Raw genomic sequence first — 20,904 nt, 5'->3', positions numbered from 1 at the left:
CCTCTGCACCCATCACCTTGGTCGATTGGTTACATTTCCTCCATGCCTTTTTTCCTCTGCCAGGGTTTGTTTTACAAGGTTGTAGTCATAATGTATACATAGTTTTTTATTCTGCCTTATCACTCACTTTTATCTGATAAGCATGTTGCTCATGTTATCCCATAAGGACATTGGTGATTCAATTAAACTATAAGAAAATCTAGGTGTTCTTGTTTCCTTGCTTTGTTACTTGAGATTGTAATTGCTTTCTAATTTAACTTTATGCAACTCATTTATGTTATCTGATTAAGTAACAACTGTATTTGAAAGTAGTAAAATGCATTTAAACATTATACCTATTCTGTAAAGCAAACTTTTTATCTGTTATTGTAGAGTAACAGTAGCTTTCCATTGACTGATTTATTTTTGAAATTGTTAGCAAGCATTGATGGTAGCTACCAAGATAAATTGACCTTGTTACTTGATTTTGATTACGGAACTGGAGGTGCTACACAGACTCCTAGGCTTTACAGAATAGGACTTGATATTCGTTTTCCTAATCTCACTCTGAGCCGTCCTTTGTATTTCATGTGCTAAGGTGACAGATTTACATTTTGTGCCTGAGATTTGACTTTCCTTATAGGTTTTAGCTGCCTCTTATGCGTTGAAATGTGCTATTCTATTATGTAGGACGTTGGCACCTTTATTGTGACCTATGAGGTCTCAGGGAAGATATATTTTAATGCTAGCATCAGTATTAATTTATGTGCATTCAGATCGTTTTATTTAGTTGATATTTTATTTGGTTATTTTTTTTCAAAGCTCATTTAAACTCAGATTTTCAAGGTCTGCTATTAGGGAAATGCCATAAACATTATTTGTCTACTCCAGGAAAGGCAAATGGAACATCACATGGAGATCAATAAAAATGACATTTCAAAATGTTAGCCTGCAATTTTTGAATCATGCTGAGCCTGTGGGAGAATGAATTTCTTTTCCCCCTGGGGTATGTGTAGTAAGTATAAATAAGGAAAGAGTGCTGAGTGATGCTTAACTCTTCATGGTTTCATGTTCTTGCTACCAAGCTGTTAAAAAACCTTGTGTCTGACTGATGGTTGCCAGAGGGGAGGGGAGTTGGGCCATTGGGTGAAAAAGATGAAGGGATTAAGAAGTACAGATTGGGCACTGGCTGGCTTGGCTCAGTGCTGAAGGATGGTGGGTTCGATTCCTGGTCAAGGGCATGTACCTGGAAAAAACAAAGTACAGTCAAACCTCAATCCTCTGTTTGCACAGTAGCAGCGTTCCTGGAAAATTCAAGTACATAAAATTCCAAAGAGGCTTGGTGTTTACACAAAAGTGAAATGAGGCCTCGACCTGCACCATCCAGTTCAGTGGCCAGAAGCCACTGGCCATTTGCAGTGTGGTACTCTGGATGTTGTAGACTGGACTAACAATTAACAAAATATAAGTAATCGCATTAATGATGTTTATATTGATTATATGTTGAAATAATATTTTGGATATACCGGGTTAAATAAAACACATTATCCAAAGGAAAATAAAATGGGGGGCATGTACCTGGGTTGCAGGTCCAATCCCTGGCTATGTCAGTTGTAATTCATCATCATGTTATCTCTGTGTTTTTATCTCTCTGTATTTTTATTGATTTCAGAGAGGAAGGAAGAGAGAGAGAGAGATAGAAACATCAATGATGAGAAAGAATCATTGATCGGCTGCCTCCTGCATGGCCCCTATTAGGGATCAAGCTCGCAACCTGGGCATATGCCCTGACCAGGAATTGAACTTGTGACCACTTAGTTCATGGGTTGATGCTCAACCACTGAGCCACACCGACTAGGCCAGTTTTTATTTTTTAAGTAAATGTCTTTTATTAATAATAAATATTTTAAATCAAATTTTATATGTGGCTATTATATGATTCCATTTATATGAGATGTACAGAATGGACAAGTCTATAAAGATAGTACATTAGTGGTTTTAGAGGCCAGGGGTAGCAGGAATTGTGGAGTGACTACTGATAGGTATGGACGGGATTTCTTTTTGAGGTGATAAAAAAAATGTTCTGGAATTATATTGTGATGGTTGCACAACTTCATGAATGTTCTAAACATCACTGAATCGTACACTTTAAAAGGGTGATTGTGTGGTTTGTGAATTTAATTTCAGTAAAGAAATCAGTGACAATAGAATGAAGTAGTTCTGTGAGGTTGTACAAAGAGCAATACGCTTGTCTCCACCCATGCATTTCCCCCACCCCAGAAGCACCTACTCAGCTCTTCTGGCTAATTCTTCTAGAAGGCACATGCCTGTCTGTAGAGTACAAAGCATGCTTGCCTTGTACTTCTTGATTTATCAGTGTTTGGAATTACCTGTTTATTTCATGTGGAAGATCAGGATTTATCTTTCCCTCCTCTCTCTGCCCTCTCCCCTCCAACCCCGCCCTCTTGCCCCCCACTATAATGTATATCTTTTCACACCTTAGTCTTACATGGTTATACCATGAATTTGGTTAGATTCAAAATTTAGTATTTGTATTATTATAACCATATAAATGCTGCTCATAGCTAAACCATGAAATCATAGGTTCTTTTCCACACAGTTTTTTGTTTTCCTTGGAGTTCATACAGTCTTGGATTTTTTGTTGTAGCTGCTGTTAGTTATTTATGTGCTCATTGCTGATTCAGCTGCAGACTCTCTGCTGGTTGTCTGAACCTTTCAGAACATTCACATGTAGCACAATCATTGGTTTCATCTTAGAGAAACCTGTTGGAGGGCTTGCACAAATGCTCCAGTCTGGAAGCTGTCCTTTCTACCTGCCACGCAGCTGTCCAGCAGGCTTTTCGGTAGGGACCCAGGTTATGGACTATATAACTTGAATTCTTCCAAGTCCAGAATCAAACATTCATTCATGATAAAGATTCTCAGAAAACTAGGAATAGATGGAAATTTCCATAACCTGATAAAGGGCATCTAAGAAAAACTTATAACTAATACCATACTGACAAAAGATTGAATGCATTCCTCCTAAGACTGGGACATAGCAAGGATGTCAACTTTTACCATTTCTATTTAACATTGATGGGGGATTCTAGACAATTTAATAAGTCTAGATTCAGGAATAGAATTTGAAAATACGAAAATTACAGGAGAGAAAAAGACCACATTTATTACAGTATATTATTGCTCTATTTTATTATAGTTATTGTTGTTAATCTCTTACTCTGTCTAATTTGGAAATTAAACTTTATCATACGTATGTATATTTAGGAAAAAAACATAGTATATATAGGGTTTGATGCATCCACTGGGACGGTCTTGGAACGAATCCCCCATGGAGGATGGGAGACTACTGCAAGCTGGGCAGTTGTACCACTTACTCATTTGTTTCCTTCTGTTATTCACTGGGCTGCCAGTTGTCCAATATATTGAAACTGTGGTTTCATGTATTTTGTCTGTTTAAAACATTTTTTGAAGGTCAGAATAGTAAATCCGGTTTCTGTTACTGTATCGTGGCTCGATGTGGGCGACTTTGACGCAACATTTAATAATGAAAGGTAACATAGTGAATTCACTGCTTCCGTGGCTGCAATGTACTGGTCTTTCCACTTGCACTTCATGTCTTAGGGGCCCTGTTCTCTACTGACATTCTTTCTTTGAATTACTATAAAAGTTTCTTCTAATATGGTTGTCCTTTTTCTTTCTAGTCATGGATAAAGCTGTCACAGGAACGGTTATCATAGAAATAGAAACATTTAAATTACTGGCATGATAAGCTTATTTCTTGCTGTAGCCATTCAGAATGTGTATTTGTCACTGCCTTGGGTGCTTTGAAGTGAAACTGCTTAGAAATAAAAAGTTTTAAACCCACTTTGATTTTAAATTATGTTCAGTTTTTCCAGTGCAGTTCCAGAGTTTAGTTCAATTGAAACCATATGACTTCTCTCAAACTAGAAGAATCCTTTAGTGCACTATTTGACATGCTTAGATTTGGACATTTCTGACCTCTATGAGCCTCGATAAGCTTATTTATTTTTCTTTTGTTTTCTTACTCTGATTTCATAGCTGCTGTAGCATATACATAGTCAGCAGTTTTTTCTCTCTCTTTATTCATCCCAAATCAAAAGAAAAGAAAAAAAGGCCAGGGTGGTGACTTTGAAATCAGATATACGAATGGCTTAAAAGATTGGATTCTATCTTTCAAATGGGATTCTAATATATATTTTTTAAAGCTTCAAATATCAGCTTGCTGTTTTGGGGATGAGTTTCTCAGAACTGCCTCCATCAGTATTGCTAAGAACAGAGGAACTTTGTAGGAACATTTTTTCTTTAAGGGGGCAATTCTTCTTGCTAAATATGCCATAAGAGCTTGAAGAATGATCTTAATTTCTCATTTTAAAATGACTGTCATACCGAGCCAGACTATTTAACATTTCAAAGTTAGAGCACATGGATTTGTCAATAAATTTAAACGTGATAGTAGTCTCCATTACTACTAAGTTGTTTGAGTAGTATATTATGTTCACATTTTAAATGGATATTGATCTTCATTCAGTGACCGAATTGGAGCATCTCAATTCTTATGAAATTGCTGATTCTCTTCCACTTTGTAGGCATGCAGCTGCAGCCAGACATAAATTCTAGCCAACATTCCACCGATTTTTCTTACCTTTGCTTCTTTATGCAGTAGTCTTTAGGAAATAATACTTTTGCATACTAAAAATAGCAAAAATAAATTGTCTTTAAAACAACAAACTTACAATACATTCCTTGTGTTGTGTTGTGTTTTGAAGGTATTTGAAGTTCATTGAGTTGCCGTTGTCTCAGAGAAAGTTTTGTCAAAGATGTCAGCAGTTGCTCCTGCCAGATGACTGGGAGAAGCATCGTGAGCACCAGGTCATGGGTGATATTTCTGCCACCCAGTTAAAAAGGCCCAGTCAGCTCCTTTCTCCCTTGGAAAACAAGAAGACAAACGCGCAGTATTTGTTTGCTGATAGGAGCTGTCAGTTCTTGATAGACCTACTTTCTACCCTTGGGTTCAGAAGAGTGCTGTGTGTTGGAACACCAAGGTAGGTTATGTGGTTTTTAAAAAACTTCCTGGCACCGTTATTTAAACTGTAAGAAAAGAATTCTCAAGTTCCAGGATAGAGCATAAAGTTTTAAATATACAAAGAAATAGATAGCATGGTCCCTCTAAAGGAGTTTGTAATCTGTAATCCACTTGGGAGAAATCTTTATAGATTTCTGATATATGATAGGAGATTCTTTCTGATTTGGTTCTTAAATTCTGTTTATAATTTTAGACTTTTATGTTTCAGAGAAGTTCTGACTTTTAAAATATATTTGTAAAACTGGAACTTTGATTACATCTGCCACATTCTCTTCAGTGAACAATCAGAAATATCAGGAGAATATTGATTTTTTTTTTGTTTATTTGTTTATTATCTATGGCCTTTGTAACTTCATATTAAATTTGCTTTCACTAATTGTTTTAGGTTGCATGAGCTGATCAGGTTGAAAGCATCAGGTGACAAGAAGCCTAACATTAAAAGCCTTTTATTGGATATTGATTTTCGGTAGGTTTACAAAGTATAATATTTATTCTCATTCATTGTCTCCTGCTTTTAATTGTTTTTCCTCTCTTTAACTGTTTATTACCTGTTCTAATTCTAGTTAACATTTAGAAGTAGTAATTGGTGATAAGGTACTTTTTCAGTCATATAAACTCCATATGTAATCTTCCATATTTCAAACAGAGGCTGTGAATTTCTCTTGTTTTTGTTTTTCTTTTCCCCACTTTACCCTCTCCTGCCTCCCCATGCCCCTCCCCTTTCCTTCTGGTAAAGGAATTTCTCTTTTTGCTGGTGTGCTTCCTAAATTCTGTCCATGAATGTGCCTCGTTGTCTTTGGCTTATAATTTAGTGATAAATTCCTACTGAGTGAAATTTCTTCTCATATACTTGTTTTTAAAGATAATTCTGAGCTTCCTCCAGGACTTTGTTTCATCATGCTGTTTTAGTGTGATAAGGCATTTATTTAATATTTTTACCAGATGATGTGCATGTTGTCGTCTTTCACTGGACGTAGCCTAAATGAAGGGCATGCTACCTGGGGGATAGACAGACCCCAAGGCCAAGGATTAGCAAATAGAGGGCTTCAGAGTCAAACGGTTGCTGATAGGTTGGGGCAAATGGATTTGAGACTGGGGTTCATGCCCGCAACCCAGGCATGTGCCCTGACTAGGAATCTACTGGGGGACCTCTTGGTTCATGGGTTGATGCTCAATCACTGAGCCACACTGGCCGGGCTCTATTTAAAATTTTTAAAACGTAGAATCATAACTTAAAGTCTTTTTTCCCCCACTTGCTGTATTTTAGGCATATATTTTAAAAATTGAGATATATTTCACATACATTTTTAGTATTATTCACAAGGTTGTACAATCATCACCATTGTTTAATTCCAGAATATTTCCATCACCTTTGAAACAAACACTTTGCTCTAAGCAGTCTCTCTTCATTTCCCCTTTTCCCTAACCCTTGGCCATCACTAGTCTACTTTCTGTCTCTTCTTGAAATTTCATATACATGGAATCATATAATATGTGACCTCTAATGTCTGGCTTCTTTCACTTAGCATAATGTTTTCAAGGTTCATCCATGTTGTAGCATGATCAGTACTTCATTCCTCTTTATGGCTGAATAATACTGTATTATATAGACATACCAAATTTTGTTTATCCATTCATCACCTGATGGACATTTGGGTTGCTTTCACTTTTCAGTTATTATGAGTAATGCTGCTATGAACACTTGTGGACATTTTCTTATATGAATATATCTTCATATCTCTTGGTTATTGTATTAATTTACTAGGGCTGCCATTACAGAATACAGTAGGTTGGGTGGTTTAAACAACAGAAACTTATTTTCTCATAGTTTTAGAGGCTGAAAGTCCAAGATCAAGTGTCAGTGGGTTTGGTTTCTTCTGAGGCCTCTCTTCTTATCTTGCAGATGGCCGCGTTCTCACTGTCCTCACAATGGTCTTTCCTCTGTGTGTGTGTATTTCTTCTTCTAGTAAGGACACCAGTCATATTCATTGGGGCCCACCCTAAGGACCTCATTTTAACTTAATCATTTCTTTAAAGGGCCTGCCTCCAAATATAGATACAAATTGAAGTACTGGGGATTAGGGCTTTAACATAGGTATTTGTGGGGACACAGTTGAGGCCATATCTACCTAGGCGTAGAATTGCTACGTCATATGATAACTCTGTATTTAACTTATTGAGGAATTGCCAAACTGCCAAAACACAGGTAACTACATTTTGTGATGGTTAGTGATGTTGAGCATCTTTTCATGTGCTTATGGACTAGTTGTTTTTCTATTTGGAGAAATGTCTATTCAATCCTTTGCCTATTTTTTTTAAAATATATTTTTATTGATTTCAGAGAGGAAGGAAGAGGGAGAGAGATAGAAACATCCATGATGAGTGAGAATCATGGATCAGCTGCCTCCTGCAAGTCCCCCACTGGGGCTTGAGCCCAAAACCTGGGCATGTGCCCTTGACTGGAATCGAGCCTGGGACCTTTCAGTTTGCAGGCCGAGGCTCTATCCACTGAGCCAAACTGGCTAGGGCCCTTTGCTCATTTTTAATTGGTTGTCTTTTTATTGTTGAATTGAAAAAGTTCTTAATATATTCTGGATACTAGACTCTTATCAGATATATGATTTGCAAATAATTTTTCCTATTCTGTGGGTTATCTTTTTACTTTTTTTTTTTATTGATTGAAGTATTACATATGTGTCCTTATCCTCCCATTGCCTACCCTCCACCCTGTCTTTTTACTTTTGATGAAGTCCAGTTATTATCTTTTTTCTTTGATTGCTTATGTTTTAGATATCATATCTAAGACACTATTGACTAATACAAGGTCATGAATATTTATACCTGTTTTCTTCTTAGCACGTTTTATTTTAGTTCTTATATTTAGATTTATTTTGAGTCAAATCTTCTATATGGAGTGAGGTAGGGATCCAACTTCATTCTCTTTGCATAGTTGCCTTGGCACTATTTGTTGAAATGATTATTCTTCTCCCCTTGAATTATCTTGGTACCTTATTGAAAACCAAATGACCATAAATGCATGCGTTTATTTTTGGACTCTAAATTCTGGTCCATTAATCTGTGTCTATCCTTATGCTAGTCCCACACAATCTTGATTATTGTTGTTTTGTAGTAAGTTTTGAAATTAGGAAATGTGAGTCTTCCAACTTTATTCTGTTTCAAGATTGTTTTTTGCTATTTTGGGTTCCTTGCATTTTATATGAATTTTAGGATCAGCTTGTAAATTTCTACAAAAAAATCAGCTGTGATTTTTTTTTATAGAGATTGCATTTAAATTTGTAGATCAATTTGGGGAGTATTACCATCTTAATCGTCTTCTAGTTCATAAACACAAGAGTCTTTCCATTTATTTAGGTCTTCTTTACTTTCTTTAAATGATATTTTTTAGTTTTCAGCATATAAGTCTTGCACTTCCTCTGTTAAAGTTACTCCTAAATATTTTGTTCTTTTTGTTGCTATTGAAAATTGTTTTCTTAATTTCATTTTGTATTATTCATTGCTATTGCCCTGATTTACTTTAAAAAACAAACAAACTGTGGTCCTAGCCGGTTTGGCCAGTGGATAGAGTGTTGGGCTGCGGACCAAAGGGTCCTGGGTTCGATTCTGGTCAAGGGCATGTACCTAGGTTGCAGGCTCCTCCCCAGACTGGGCCCTGGTCCAGGCGCATGCAGGAAGCAACCGATCTGTGTGTTTCTCTCACATCAATGTTTCTCTCTGTCTCTCCCTCTCTCTTCCACTCTCTCTAAAAATTAATGGAAAAATATCTTTGGCTGAGTATAAAAAAAAAAGATAAAATATTGGGACAGAGTACACATAGCATAAAATTTGTCATATTAACCATTTTAAATATACAGTTCAGTAGTGTTAAGTAAGTGAAGTACATTTACATCATTGTGCAACCATTCTCCAGAACTCTTTCACCTTACTTGGATTTACTTTTAATTTGAAAGATTTAAATGGCCCCTTAACTCTTTTGCCTTAAAGGCCATATCTTATGATTTTACCTTTCTTGAGCGTGAAGTTGAAATCTGTTGGTTAGAGTAGGTAACGGGGATGTGGATAAAGTTATTTTATAGCTAATGGAATACATTAATACTTTTTTTCATGTTTATAAACCTCTGTTGTGCTAAGGTTATCCTAGCTTAGTTTCTTTGATCCCGTATTGTGTTACTGAGTCAGTTCTACAAAAGGTCAACATTGGGTGTTAAGAGGGAGCTGGTCTATTGAAACACAGGAGTAGCCAGAACTAATTCAGTCTGTTGCCTGTATTTACAGTATGGAGTGTGTGGGTTGGTTCGGGTTTCTCAGAGTTAAGTCAGGAAAAACTCCCTGTGGGTATGGAGTGGCAGTTGGCACTTTGACTTTGGTTTGTTGTTGCCCTACCGAAGGTCTGTCCAAGGCTGCAGAGAGCTGCCTCAACTCCAGCATTCTGTGTAGATGTGCTTGTAAATATCCTTTTCAGGGGTCCAAGATATGAAGTTAACATTTGCTAAGATGGATTTCTATATGCTCTAATTTTAGCATGAAAGATGTGAAACTCTATTTGGCAAACTATCATCCAAATAAAGTTATATAAAAAATGGATTTCTTGAGTTCATTTCATGAACTGATTTTATTCAGCTCTTGATTACATTTCCTGTGTGTAGAGTATGTTTCACACTTGGTAACTGACTCATTTAAAGAGAATGAATGGCCAAATTAAATGAATGTCCTTTTGAGCAGTTTTCAAGTGCATGCTTTCTGATTGGTTTTGTTTGCTTTATTCAGTGGAGAGAATAATTCTTTGTGGCCAATTTCATTTTAAGAGGGTAATGTTGAGTGATTTTTCATAATTTAAAATATGAATAATTATGCTCCCTTGTTTGTATTTGATGAAACTTAGAGCTGAAATCTAGGCTTTTTTCTCTCTCTGGCCCTGCTTACTGCTGCCCAGGAAGTTTTGGACAACTGTGTTGTGTTGAATTTTATGTAAATAAGTTTTTCTCTTTTAATGAAAAAAAAAAAAAAAGACTATTGTGTCATTGTGAAGCAATAAAAAAATGGAGAGTCAGTAGAAATATATATTTAAATGGATTGTATTTTTTTTGCTTACACAAAGCAATGCAAGAGAAAAGAAAACTCTCAAAAGATTGTTGACTCACAGCTCTACTAGTATTGACAGATATATATTAATTAAATAACAGATAATATATATTGTTAGCTACTTGGAATTTAGTTAAATAGGAAGTCATTTCTTTATTAGTGGTAATTGACATTGCCCCACAGTGTTTGGAATGTTCATTAAGTTACAGTATGTAATTTAAATATTTTTCAGTTACCCTAACCTTTTGTTTATTTCTTCGATTCAGATATACTAACAGTATCGTAAATAATATTAAGGGATAACATAATGAGAATGGTGAACAGTTGTTCTCCATCTCCACAGAACAAGAAGAAATGGATTAGATTACAGGAAGGGAGATTTTGGTTGGACATAAACATAATTCCCTAACATTAGGGACATTAAAGCATATTAGCTGATGTTTATTAAAATAATGAGACCTAATATTTCAGTATATGCTATTTAGCTGGCACTGTGTTAAGCACTTTGCATACATTATCTCATTTATTCTTACCAAGGCGTTTGATGTGGAAACTACTATGTTTCTCATTTTGTAGACAAAGAAACTGGGGCTCTGATAGGTGAAATACTTATTAAGGTTACACTGCTAATAGGGTTTGAAACCAGGTCATCTGACCAAAGAGTCTGTGCTTTTAACCACAGCATACGAAGAAGAGGATAAGCAGGGTTACCCATTATAATACCATGGACGGTGAATCAGTTGTAGACAGTAATGGGGAACTGAGAATAGAGTAGACAAAGTTGTTCTGCTGTCGCGATCTGGCTAAAGAAGTCATAGAAGTAAGGATGTGTCCCTGATGTTTTTCAGTCTTTCCACTGTGCATTCCATAGAAGGATGATGTGATTCATATGTGAATTGTTTATAACAAAATTGTCAAAGTTCAAGATCCTATTGAGATAAAAATGAGGTTTCTATAGTATATGAAAAACTCAGAAATCAGCATGAAAGACATTAAGAACCATAAACATAAAGAGACATGGAGAAAACAGAGACAGACAGTACAAATACACTTAAGGAATGAGGAAATCTCAGTCTTATAAGAAACCAAATAAATGCAAATGTAAACCATTATGTTAGTATGAATTTTGCTTACTAAGTTAGTAAAAATTTATAAAGTTAATACCCAAAGTTGGTACTGTCATTCATTGCTGATAGGCATTTTAAAGTAGTGTGTTACTACACCTGAAATTAATATAATATTTTATGTCAACTGTAATTGCAAAAATTTTTTTAATTAAATAAATTTTAAATAAAGTAGTGTTAGAAGAATAAAGTGATTCAACCAATAAATAACTATCCCTCTTTCCCAGCACTAATTCAGTAAATATGAAATGCACATACTTCTTTTTTTAATACAGTGGGGCCTTGACTTACGAGTTTAATTCGTTCCGTGACGGAGCTCGTAACTCAAATGACTCGTATGTCAAATCAAAAGTGAACGAGTGAGACACGTGATGCTGGGCTGATGTTGTGGCGTTCACTGTGATGTTCGCTGTGCCAACTAGTGGTGGGGTATCTGAAGCTGGCTCGTAACCCGAATTTTAGCTCACAACTCAAAGCAAAAAATCGGCCGAGAGATGGCTTGTATCTCAAAAAACTCGTTAGTCGGGACACTCATAAGTCAAGGCCCACTGTATATTGAAAAGCATCCTATATAATAAAAGGCTAATATGCAGATCTACCAAATAGCTGAACAACCGGTCGCTATGACGTGCACTGACCAAGGGGCAGTCGCTGAATGCAGGAACTGCCCCCTGGTGTTCAGTGCACTCCCACAAAGGGAACGCCGCTCAGCCAGAAGCCCTGAGCCAGGCTCATGGCTGGCGAGTGCAGCAGCGGTGGCCGGAGCCTCCCACCCCCTCGCAGTTGGATATCCCCCAGGGCCCCTGGACTGCAAGAGGGCACAGGCCAGGCTGAGGGACCTGCCCCTGAATTTTGTGCACTGGGCCTCTAGCATTTTATAAAGCTAATCTGCAATAGACAAGAAAAACTTTGCATTAAATATTTTTTGTGTGAATCACAGAAGAAAATACAGTGATTAACAGCTGTTGAGCAGAAAGGTTGATTCAGTATTTTCCTTAAAGTTATTAACTATAAGTGTTCCATAGTTTTATCACTGATACATTAAACTTGGGAACATAATTTAAGTTTTTTATTCATCATCCACTGTTACCAACTAAGATTTGGGGAAAGCTTTTTATTTTTTTCTTAAACACAAATTTTGACCTACCTGTTTTGGCTCAGTGGATAGAGAGTCAGCCTGCGGACTGAAGGGTACTGGGTTCGATTCCGTTCAAGGACACATGCCGGATTGCTGTCTCAATCCCCATGCAGAAGGCAGCCAATTAATAATTCTTTCTCATCATTGATGTTTCTCTCTCTCTCTCTCCCTCTCCTTTCCTCTCTGAAATAGAAAAATATATATATATTTAAAAAACAAAAAACCCACTAATTTTTTTAAAAAAATTTTGTTTTTTTATTTTTTAGTCCTCACCTGAGAATATTTTCTCATTGATTTTTAGCGAGGGGGGAGAGGGAAAGACAGAAATATCAATGTGAGAGAAACACATAGATTGGTTGCCTCCTGCATGAGCCAGGACTGGGGCTGGGCCAGGGAGGATCCCGCAACCCAGGTATGTGCCCTTGACCAGAATTGAACCTGGGACCCTTCGGTCCGCAGGTCAATGCTCTATCCACTAAGCCAAATCCAGTAGGGCTGGGAAAGCATTCCTTATTTCAGAAGATGAAGCATGATGAAATTGACTTTATTAAAGGTGTGATTTACAGTTTTAAAATGTAGTTTATATTTATTTATTGTATAACTATGACTGGACAAGTAACTCCAGTAATAAGCAAATTATTTTACAGGTATTCGCAGTTTTATATGGAAGATAGCTTTTGCCATTATAACATGTTTAACCATCACTTCTTTGATGGAGAGGTAAGAATTGTTAACATTATCTCTTTCTTCTCTTGTGAAGAATAAAATCAAGAGTATCTCCTTTGTTATTTTTCTAAAGTCCCTTAAGATCAAATTGTGGCTGTTCCACCATTTACTCATAGAGATATTTTATTCATTAACTGAGAAGATATTGAGCATCTAGAAGTGATCACATTATTTCTCTTTCATGACTTTTCACTACTCTTTGGGCAAAGATCCACTTTCTTACCAAGGCCCACATGGTTTTGTGCCGGGGTCCAACCCCAGCAGGTCCAGGGGTCCCCAAAGGTGTGGACGGAGTCGGCGAAGAAGGAAGGACACGGAGACAGCGTTCAGTTGATCAGCAGCCTAGCCAGAATCTCTAGCCCGGATCTCCAGCCAAGTTCTGGTCTCGATCTCCAGAGAGGTTCTGCTTCAGATCTCCAGCCAGGTTCAGTCCGGGTTCTCCAGCCAGGTTCTAGTCAGGCTCTCCTGCCAATCTCCGCAGTCAGGTTCAGTCCAGGATCCCCTGCCATGTTCTCCCGCTAGGCTCTGTCTCTAGGCTCCGAGGCCAGTCCCTCTCCAGGATCCTCCGGCATGCTCTCTCCAGCGAAGTTCTTCTGTCTCTAGTTCTGTGTTCTAAATTCTGTGTTCTGAGTTCTGTGTGTTTCTGTCTTGTTACAACTGTATTTATACCAGTTGATTCAATCCTATCAATCTCTATTACAAAGGTTAGGGCGTTTCTTATCTCCATTCCAGGGAGAAAAGATTATGTAGTTTAAGCATGATTGTTCGTAGTTAAAGGGATTAATTACCCGCCTGGCACTTAGTTGAGGGGTTTTATTCCCTCCCTAACTTCAGGGGAAAATCCCTACCTGGGGATTCAACCTTTCTCGGAGAGGTGACCTTGGTTAAAACACAGCGCCAAGGGGAGCCAGGTCCCTTGAAACAGCAAGGATGGACCGGCTCCCGGCAGTTTTGTGTGGTCTGAGCCCTGCCACTCTTCAGCCCCTCCTCTCCCTGCTCCTGCTTTGCTCTTTGTGTTCATCTCGAACTCTCATCTGGAACTGGCCTTCCCACCACAGGGCCTTTTGCCTTGCCATGCCCTCTGCCTTCTCCTCTCTATTTGCCTCGTTAACGTTACCTCATTCTTCAGAGCTCTGTTCCAAGTCATTTTCTCCAGCCTCCCCTGAGCCCCAGACAAGGTCAAGTTCTCCTTTGTGGAGTTAGGATACTATAATTAAACCAGAGGCCCAATGCATGAAATTCGTCAAAGTGCCTTGACCACGCTGCCGCCTGGGCCGGAGGCCTCTGCTGCCTCTGCCTGGGCCCCCGCCCACTGCAGCTTTGTCCAGAAGGATGTCCGGAAGGATGCCTGGTCTAATTAGCATATTATGATTTTATTATAGATAGTTGTGTGGTTAGTTGTTTGGTATCTGTCTCCCTGGTAAATTTCATGCCCCAGTTAAGGAGATTTATGGTTTTATTAGACTACTCCTTAAAAACTAGTGTCTAATAAAGATGTGTCAACATAGGTTCATTAATTCTAATAAATGTACCCCTCTGGTGGGCAGTGTTAATGGGGAGGCTGTGTACGTGTAAGACCAGGGCCATGTGGGATATCTCTGTATCTTCTTCTCAATTTTGCTGTGAACCTAAAACTACTCTAAAAAAATAGTCTTAATAAAAAGATAGTGGCTTAAAGGAAGCTTCTTTATATGATGTAACGTCACTGTGAATAAACAACACAGCAGAGCTGATACTTCCACTCCTAGTTTGAGCTCTTTGTCAGTCTTATTACAAAATAAAAATCACAACCAACCAGTAGTCACACCTCCCAGGAGGCTTTGATTGGAATTATCAAGATCTCCTGAAGCATATCTGTGTGTGTGTGTGTGTATGTGTGTGTGTGTGTGTGTGTGTGTGTGACTTTTTAAAGATAGTGAACCATGCTAAAGTATTTATTGTGCTTTAAGATAATAGCTAATGATAGAATGAAAACCAAGCAAGACTAAAAAAACAAGCATTTAGAAAATGAAAACAGATTCTGAATTGTTGGTTGGGATTGAAAATGAGTCTCCTGATTTAGTAAGGATAGCCAGTGACGCACGCCTTCTTTCAGAATCAGTTGGGCATTGGGATATCTATTTTTCAGCTATTTATCTCTCTCTCCCTCTCCTTTCCTCTCTGAAATCAATAAAAATATACATTTTTAAAAAAATATTTATTTTTTAGATATATTTTTATTGATTTTAGAGAGAGAGAGAGAGAGAGAGAGAGAGAGAGAGAGAGAGAGAGAAACATCAATGATGAGAGACAATCATTGATCAACTGCCTCCTGCATGTTCCTTACTGGGGATTGATCCCACAACCGGGGCATGTGCCCTTGACTGGAATTGAACCCAGGACCCTTCATTGTCCAGGCCGACGCTCTATCCACTGAGCCAGACCAGCTAGGGTAATAAAAATATGAAGTGCTAGTTTTTAGTGATAATTGAGATGAAGAAAAGAGGATACTGTCGACATTGGTGGTATAAGCCAGCATCTGTTTCCATAGGTGTCAACATTAGGACCCTCAGCAACTCTTGACAGGATATTATAGCCTAGATTCTTACCTGGAAGTTTATGCTTAATGTTTTTAAAATTTGGTTAAGAGTTTAGGCCTAGTTTACTTGTTTATTTTCTTTTTTTCTGCTTTTAACTAAGGAATTTGAAGATTTTCCAATAACATCATCTGTACTTTAGGTCCTGTTCATGTTGGCAGGTTAAGAAAGTACCAGGCAGCGCTTGAAAAATGATTAACCTTCTTGACACACTGTCCTTTGCTGTAGGACTGCCAGTAGGAGGTTAATAGTGACTCTCCTAGGGAAAGGGATTAGGATACGGTGCTTTTTCCTCTCATCAGTTGGGATTTAGTAGTAGGACAATGTACATATAGGTTTATTAAAGTTTAACATACCACTAAACTTTAAAATCATATGCCACTCAGGATATTGTTAAGTGTTGATTTGCTTTTATAGATGAGTACGTACTTGAAAACTATTACAGAGTCAGTTGACTGGAGTTATTATTATAGATGTATCTCTCATTAACATCTCCCAAAACAACAACAACAACAAAAGATACATATTTTAGACAGTAGTTATGTTAAGTTTGCAATTACTAAAAACACTTGAATCAGTTTGTTGGGAAAATGTGTTACTAGCATGGTCTCATGGCCTGGATACGAGTTGTTATTTGTGACCCTTCGTTTATTTACTTACCGTGCATGTTCTCAAAACCCTGTGTGTTTAACTGGTAATTGTAGCTCTTATTAAACTGAACACATGGTGGTGGACAGACCAGATAGGAAAGAAATGTGCCTTGTCTTTGTGTTCCCAGTGTTTGGCACAGTCCCTGCTTCTGTTTATTGAATTGAATGTAGAGTTTTAGATAGTTTTTCATGGGTAATGAGTTTCTCTCTTTTAGGTTACTAAATTTAGGTTTTTAATTTAACCATTTGAAATGTGTAGTCCTCTGATAGTGATGGTATTTGAATTTGCAATTTTAAAAACTTCCTTATCAAGAAACCCAAAGATAAAATCACACAGGGGCTGAATGAGGGAGGCTTGAGGATGCCAGTGAGGGACTCCGGGGTGGCAGATGGGTGAAATTTCAGTACCAAGGGTGAGACCCAGCTCAGTGCATTCTCCTCCAAATAGGACGAAGTGCCTCCCTAATTTAGAAATGAATGTGTATTTTTCCAGGCTGCCCTTGAAGTATGCAGAACATTTTTACAGGAAGATAAAGGTGAAGGAGTCATTATGGTGACAGACCCTCCTTTTGGTGGCTTGGTTGAACCTCTGGCTGTTACATTCAAGAAGCTAATTGCTATGTGGAAGAAAGGTCAAAGTCAAGGTGTGTAATTTATTACTTACTTCAAAATAAACATGTATCTGAGCATTTACTTTCTGTCAAATCAGATCTTGGTGAATCAGAGCACTAAAATATATATGCCTTTGTTTCTGGTCTTTTTTAAAAGCAGGCTTATTTGTTAATGTGGCATATTTTATCATCATGATACACTTTGTATTATCCTCATCATGTGTTTTTAAAATGGCTTGTAAATAATTTTGTTTTTATGGGCATAAAGGGACATGAAGAATAGCAGTAAATTGTCATTTTTTTTCTTCTTCAGTAAATACAGGTATGGGCAAAAGTAGGTTTATAGTTGTTTATATGGAAAATAATGCTAAAATAAATAAGTAGTACTACAAAAATAAACTGTGTTTTGTGTACTCACAACTACTTTTACCCACCCCTGTATTTACTGAAGGGCCATGAACCAGGTGGTAGAAATAGAGCAGTGACCATTGTCAGCCACATAGCTCTGCCCTCATGCACCTTCCATTCCCTGCTCCTAAAGTCTCGCCCAGGACTCGAAGATAGCACTGACCTCTGGCCCAGAGTGCTAAGTCATGCCTGGATTTGGGGGGAAAGTCAGATACCCAGGAGCCAGACAGTGGTTATCAGTGACACAGATACCTGGTCCTAGTGGTGGAGGAATGGATGAGGGTTATTATTCAGTTTCAGGTGGTTTAGGACTTCCAAGTATTTCATCCAATGATCTAAGTAGTTTGTACAATAATTTTTTAGTTTCCAGCTTACAAGTTGATAAATTGTAAGAGTGTTAGGAGTTTGTGATCAAGTTTCTCAGTCAATTGTGCTACATAAATAGTGTGCTTTGGGGGACAGAATGCAAACGAAATCTAAAATATGACTCATAGTGTTAAGTATTCCATTTATTTTCAGTTCCTAAGTCACTTATCGGAGTGTATAAAGTCCGTATTATTAGGGAAGCAATAAAGAGCTTTGTGGGCTTGAATTCCAATTCTGCCACTTATCAGCTCCGTGGACTTGAACCAATGACTTAAATCTTGTGGCTTCATTTTCTTCTTCTATAAAATGGGGATTATTAATATCTAACTCTAGAGGTTATTATACATAGACAATATATCAAAAGTACCTAGCATTGTGTTCAGCCTATATATAACAGCTGTATTCCTGCCTCTCATAAAAATCAATTTTATATTCCACTTTTTTGGTAACATCTCTACCTTTACATATACTATTGTGATATGCATGTTAGGATTACTTCATACGTGTAGCTGTGTTTAGGTACACGTATCTAAACCCAAAGGAGAACGTTTCCATTGTCTTTGTGAGAGGTCTGACTGTACATGGTGCTCTGGTAGACATTCCTTCCTTTTGTGTGATTTAAATGTATTGAAAGTTGTAGTTTCTTCTGATACCAGAAGCTTTCCAGTTATAGCTGTTATATTTTGTTCTTTAATATCAGTTTCTTATTTTCTTTCTCCTTTTTTTGTGACCCATTAGATAACAATCACAAAGAACTACCCATTTTCTGGATTTTCCCCTATTTTTTTGAATCCCGAATTTGTCAGTTTTTTCCAAGCTTCCACATGCTGGACTACCAGGTATAGTAACTATTCTGTCTGCTGGCATGGTTGGAGAGTGTATATTCAGCTTAAATAAATATCCCGATAAGACTATCGATTGGTTTTAGTAAATGAAAATACTATAACTTGTGTGAAAAACAAATCCAGTGGTATCTCAATGTCTGTTGTCCCTAGGGTGCTTATTTAAAACTAGGGGCCCGGTGCACGAAATTCGTGCACTGGGTGTGTGTGTGGGGGGAGTGTCCCTCAGCCCAGCCTGCCCCCTCTCACATATTGGGAGCCCTCAGGCGTTGACCCCTATCACCCTCCAATCGCAGGATCAGCCCCTTGCCCAGGCCTGACGCCTCAGCCAGAGGTGTAGACCCCCATCACCCTCTGATCACCTGATCGGCCACTTGCCCAGGCCTGACGCCTCCGCCAGAGGTGTCAGGCTTGGACAGGGGACCCCCATCTCCCCCCGATCACTGGCTCTGGCCCCCGCCCAGGCCTGAGGCCTCTGGCCCAGGAACCATGCCTGGGCAGGGGACCCCCATCTCCCTCTGATCGCTTGCTCCACCCCCCGCGCAAGCCTGACGCCTCTGACCCAGGCTTCAGGCCTGGGCAAGGGGACCATCATATCCCCCCAATCCCCGGCTCAGCCCTCCGCCCAGGCCTGATGCCTCGGCCAGAGGAGTTGACCCTCATCACCCTCCGATCACCAATCACCGGATCGGCCCCTTGACCAGGCCTGAGGCCTCCGGCAGAGGTGTCAGGCCTGGGCAGGGGACCCCCAGCTCCCCGCGGTTGCAGGCTCCGCCCCTGCCCAGGCCTAACGCCTCTGGCCTAGGCGTCCGGCTCGGGCAGCGGGGACCCGCAGCTTCAGCGGCCCCGCGATCGTGGGCTCCGCTTTAGGCCCAGGCAAGGGGCCCCTAGCTCCCGGGACTGCCAGCTTCGACCGTGCCCAGCTCCCATCGCTGGCTCCACCCCTACTTCCTGCTATCACTGGCCAGGGCGGCAAAGGCACCTGATTCTCCGATCATGGCTGGGGGGAAGGGCCCCGGGGCTGCCTTTGCCCTGCCCCCCAGCTCTTAGCTCCCCCCTGGGTTTCCGATCACTGTCAGTGGCAGGGGGCTTCTTCCTGCTTTCCCTTTCGCCTCCCTGCATTGTGCCTACATATGCAAATTAACCGCCATCTTGTTGGCAGTTAACTGCCAATCATAGTTGGCAGTTAATTTGCATATAGCCCTGATTAGCCAATGAAAAGGGTAGCTTGTACGCCAATTACCATTTTTCTCTTTTATTAGTGTAGATATGGATTTTTAGGTAGCAAAATAAACCTACTAAAGCAGTATCAGAGGGTGGACCCCCCCCCCCCACACACACACACACCAAAAAACACAACAAACAAAACATTTTACTAAGCTTCCAGGTGGTTCAGAAGTGCAGCTGAGTTTTAATCTTTTATCATTACCGGAAGATTTCATAGCACCTCATGATCATCATAATGCAGTGGCTTTTTTCTGGTTAGAGGTTATAGATAAGTAAGTAGCTTCTTCTGGTCTGTAGTCTTCCATGAACACTTTATTGTGCAACTGCGAGGATGTCAGGATGTCTAAGGGGAGAGGTATGCCTGAGGTTGTGGGGCAGCAGAGAGCGGAGATGCTGAGGTCTGTTTGTGAGTGAATGTGTTGATTCAAGGAGGACTTGATTAGACCTCCACATCTCTGCCCAAGGCCCTGGGAACCTGTCTGAGGTGAGAATAGATGCCAGAGGCCTCGGTAGCTCCACCCTCCCCTCAACCTGGTCTTCTGCTTTAATGTCCATTTACCTGTGTTCATGTCCTTGAGTTCTGAAGTGAACCCATTGTCACCACTAGTATGTGTGGTCACCTAGTGGGCACTGCTTCCTCTTTTGTAACAATCTTTTTCTTTTTTAATTTATTTAATTTTTATTGGTTTCAGAGAGGAAGGGAGAGGGAGAGAGAGATAGAAACGTCAGTGATGAGAGAGAATCATTGATCAACTGCCTCCTGTTGGGGGATCAAGCCCGCAACCCAGGCATGTGACCTGACCGGGAATCGAACCATGACCTCCTGGTTCATGGGTCAATGCTCAACCACTGAGACACACTGGCTAGGCTATAATATTTTTCTATTTGAGTTTTCTGAGCAATTGACTGTCCTCTAATTAAGGCTTTTCATCCTATAATTGTAAATGTCTTCACTAGTTATTCCAAACTAGCATAGGTTCTAATCTTTCTAGTCTTGAAGACATACCATTACGAAAATTATGTAGAAGT

General features: G+C 39.1%; 1 protein-coding gene across 2 annotated transcripts in view; it reads left to right on the top strand.

Annotated features, from left to right (window-relative positions):
- ZCCHC4 (zinc finger CCHC-type containing 4) overlaps nucleotides 1–20,904 on the top strand; it is a 47,912-nt gene that overhangs the window by 5,082 nt on the left and 21,926 nt on the right. For both annotated transcript variants that reach the window (XM_059674096.1, XM_059674087.1), the window contains exons 4-8: nucleotides 4,791–5,066; nucleotides 5,493–5,573; nucleotides 13,117–13,189; nucleotides 16,915–17,065; nucleotides 18,545–18,645. In XM_059674096.1, the coding sequence (XP_059530079.1) occupies nucleotides 4,791–5,066; nucleotides 5,493–5,573; nucleotides 13,117–13,189; nucleotides 16,915–17,065; nucleotides 18,545–18,645 (682 nt within the window). The remainder of the gene's footprint in view (nucleotides 1–4,790; nucleotides 5,067–5,492; nucleotides 5,574–13,116; nucleotides 13,190–16,914; nucleotides 17,066–18,544; nucleotides 18,646–20,904) is intronic.

The sequence above is a fragment of the Myotis daubentonii genome, chromosome 1 (genome assembly GCF_963259705.1).
Source record: "Myotis daubentonii chromosome 1, mMyoDau2.1, whole genome shotgun sequence".
NCBI classification, from domain to species: Eukaryota; Metazoa; Chordata; class Mammalia; order Chiroptera; family Vespertilionidae; genus Myotis; species Myotis daubentonii.
Note: the sequence above shows the minus strand (reverse complement) of the source record. Positions and strands in the feature narration are given on the sequence as shown.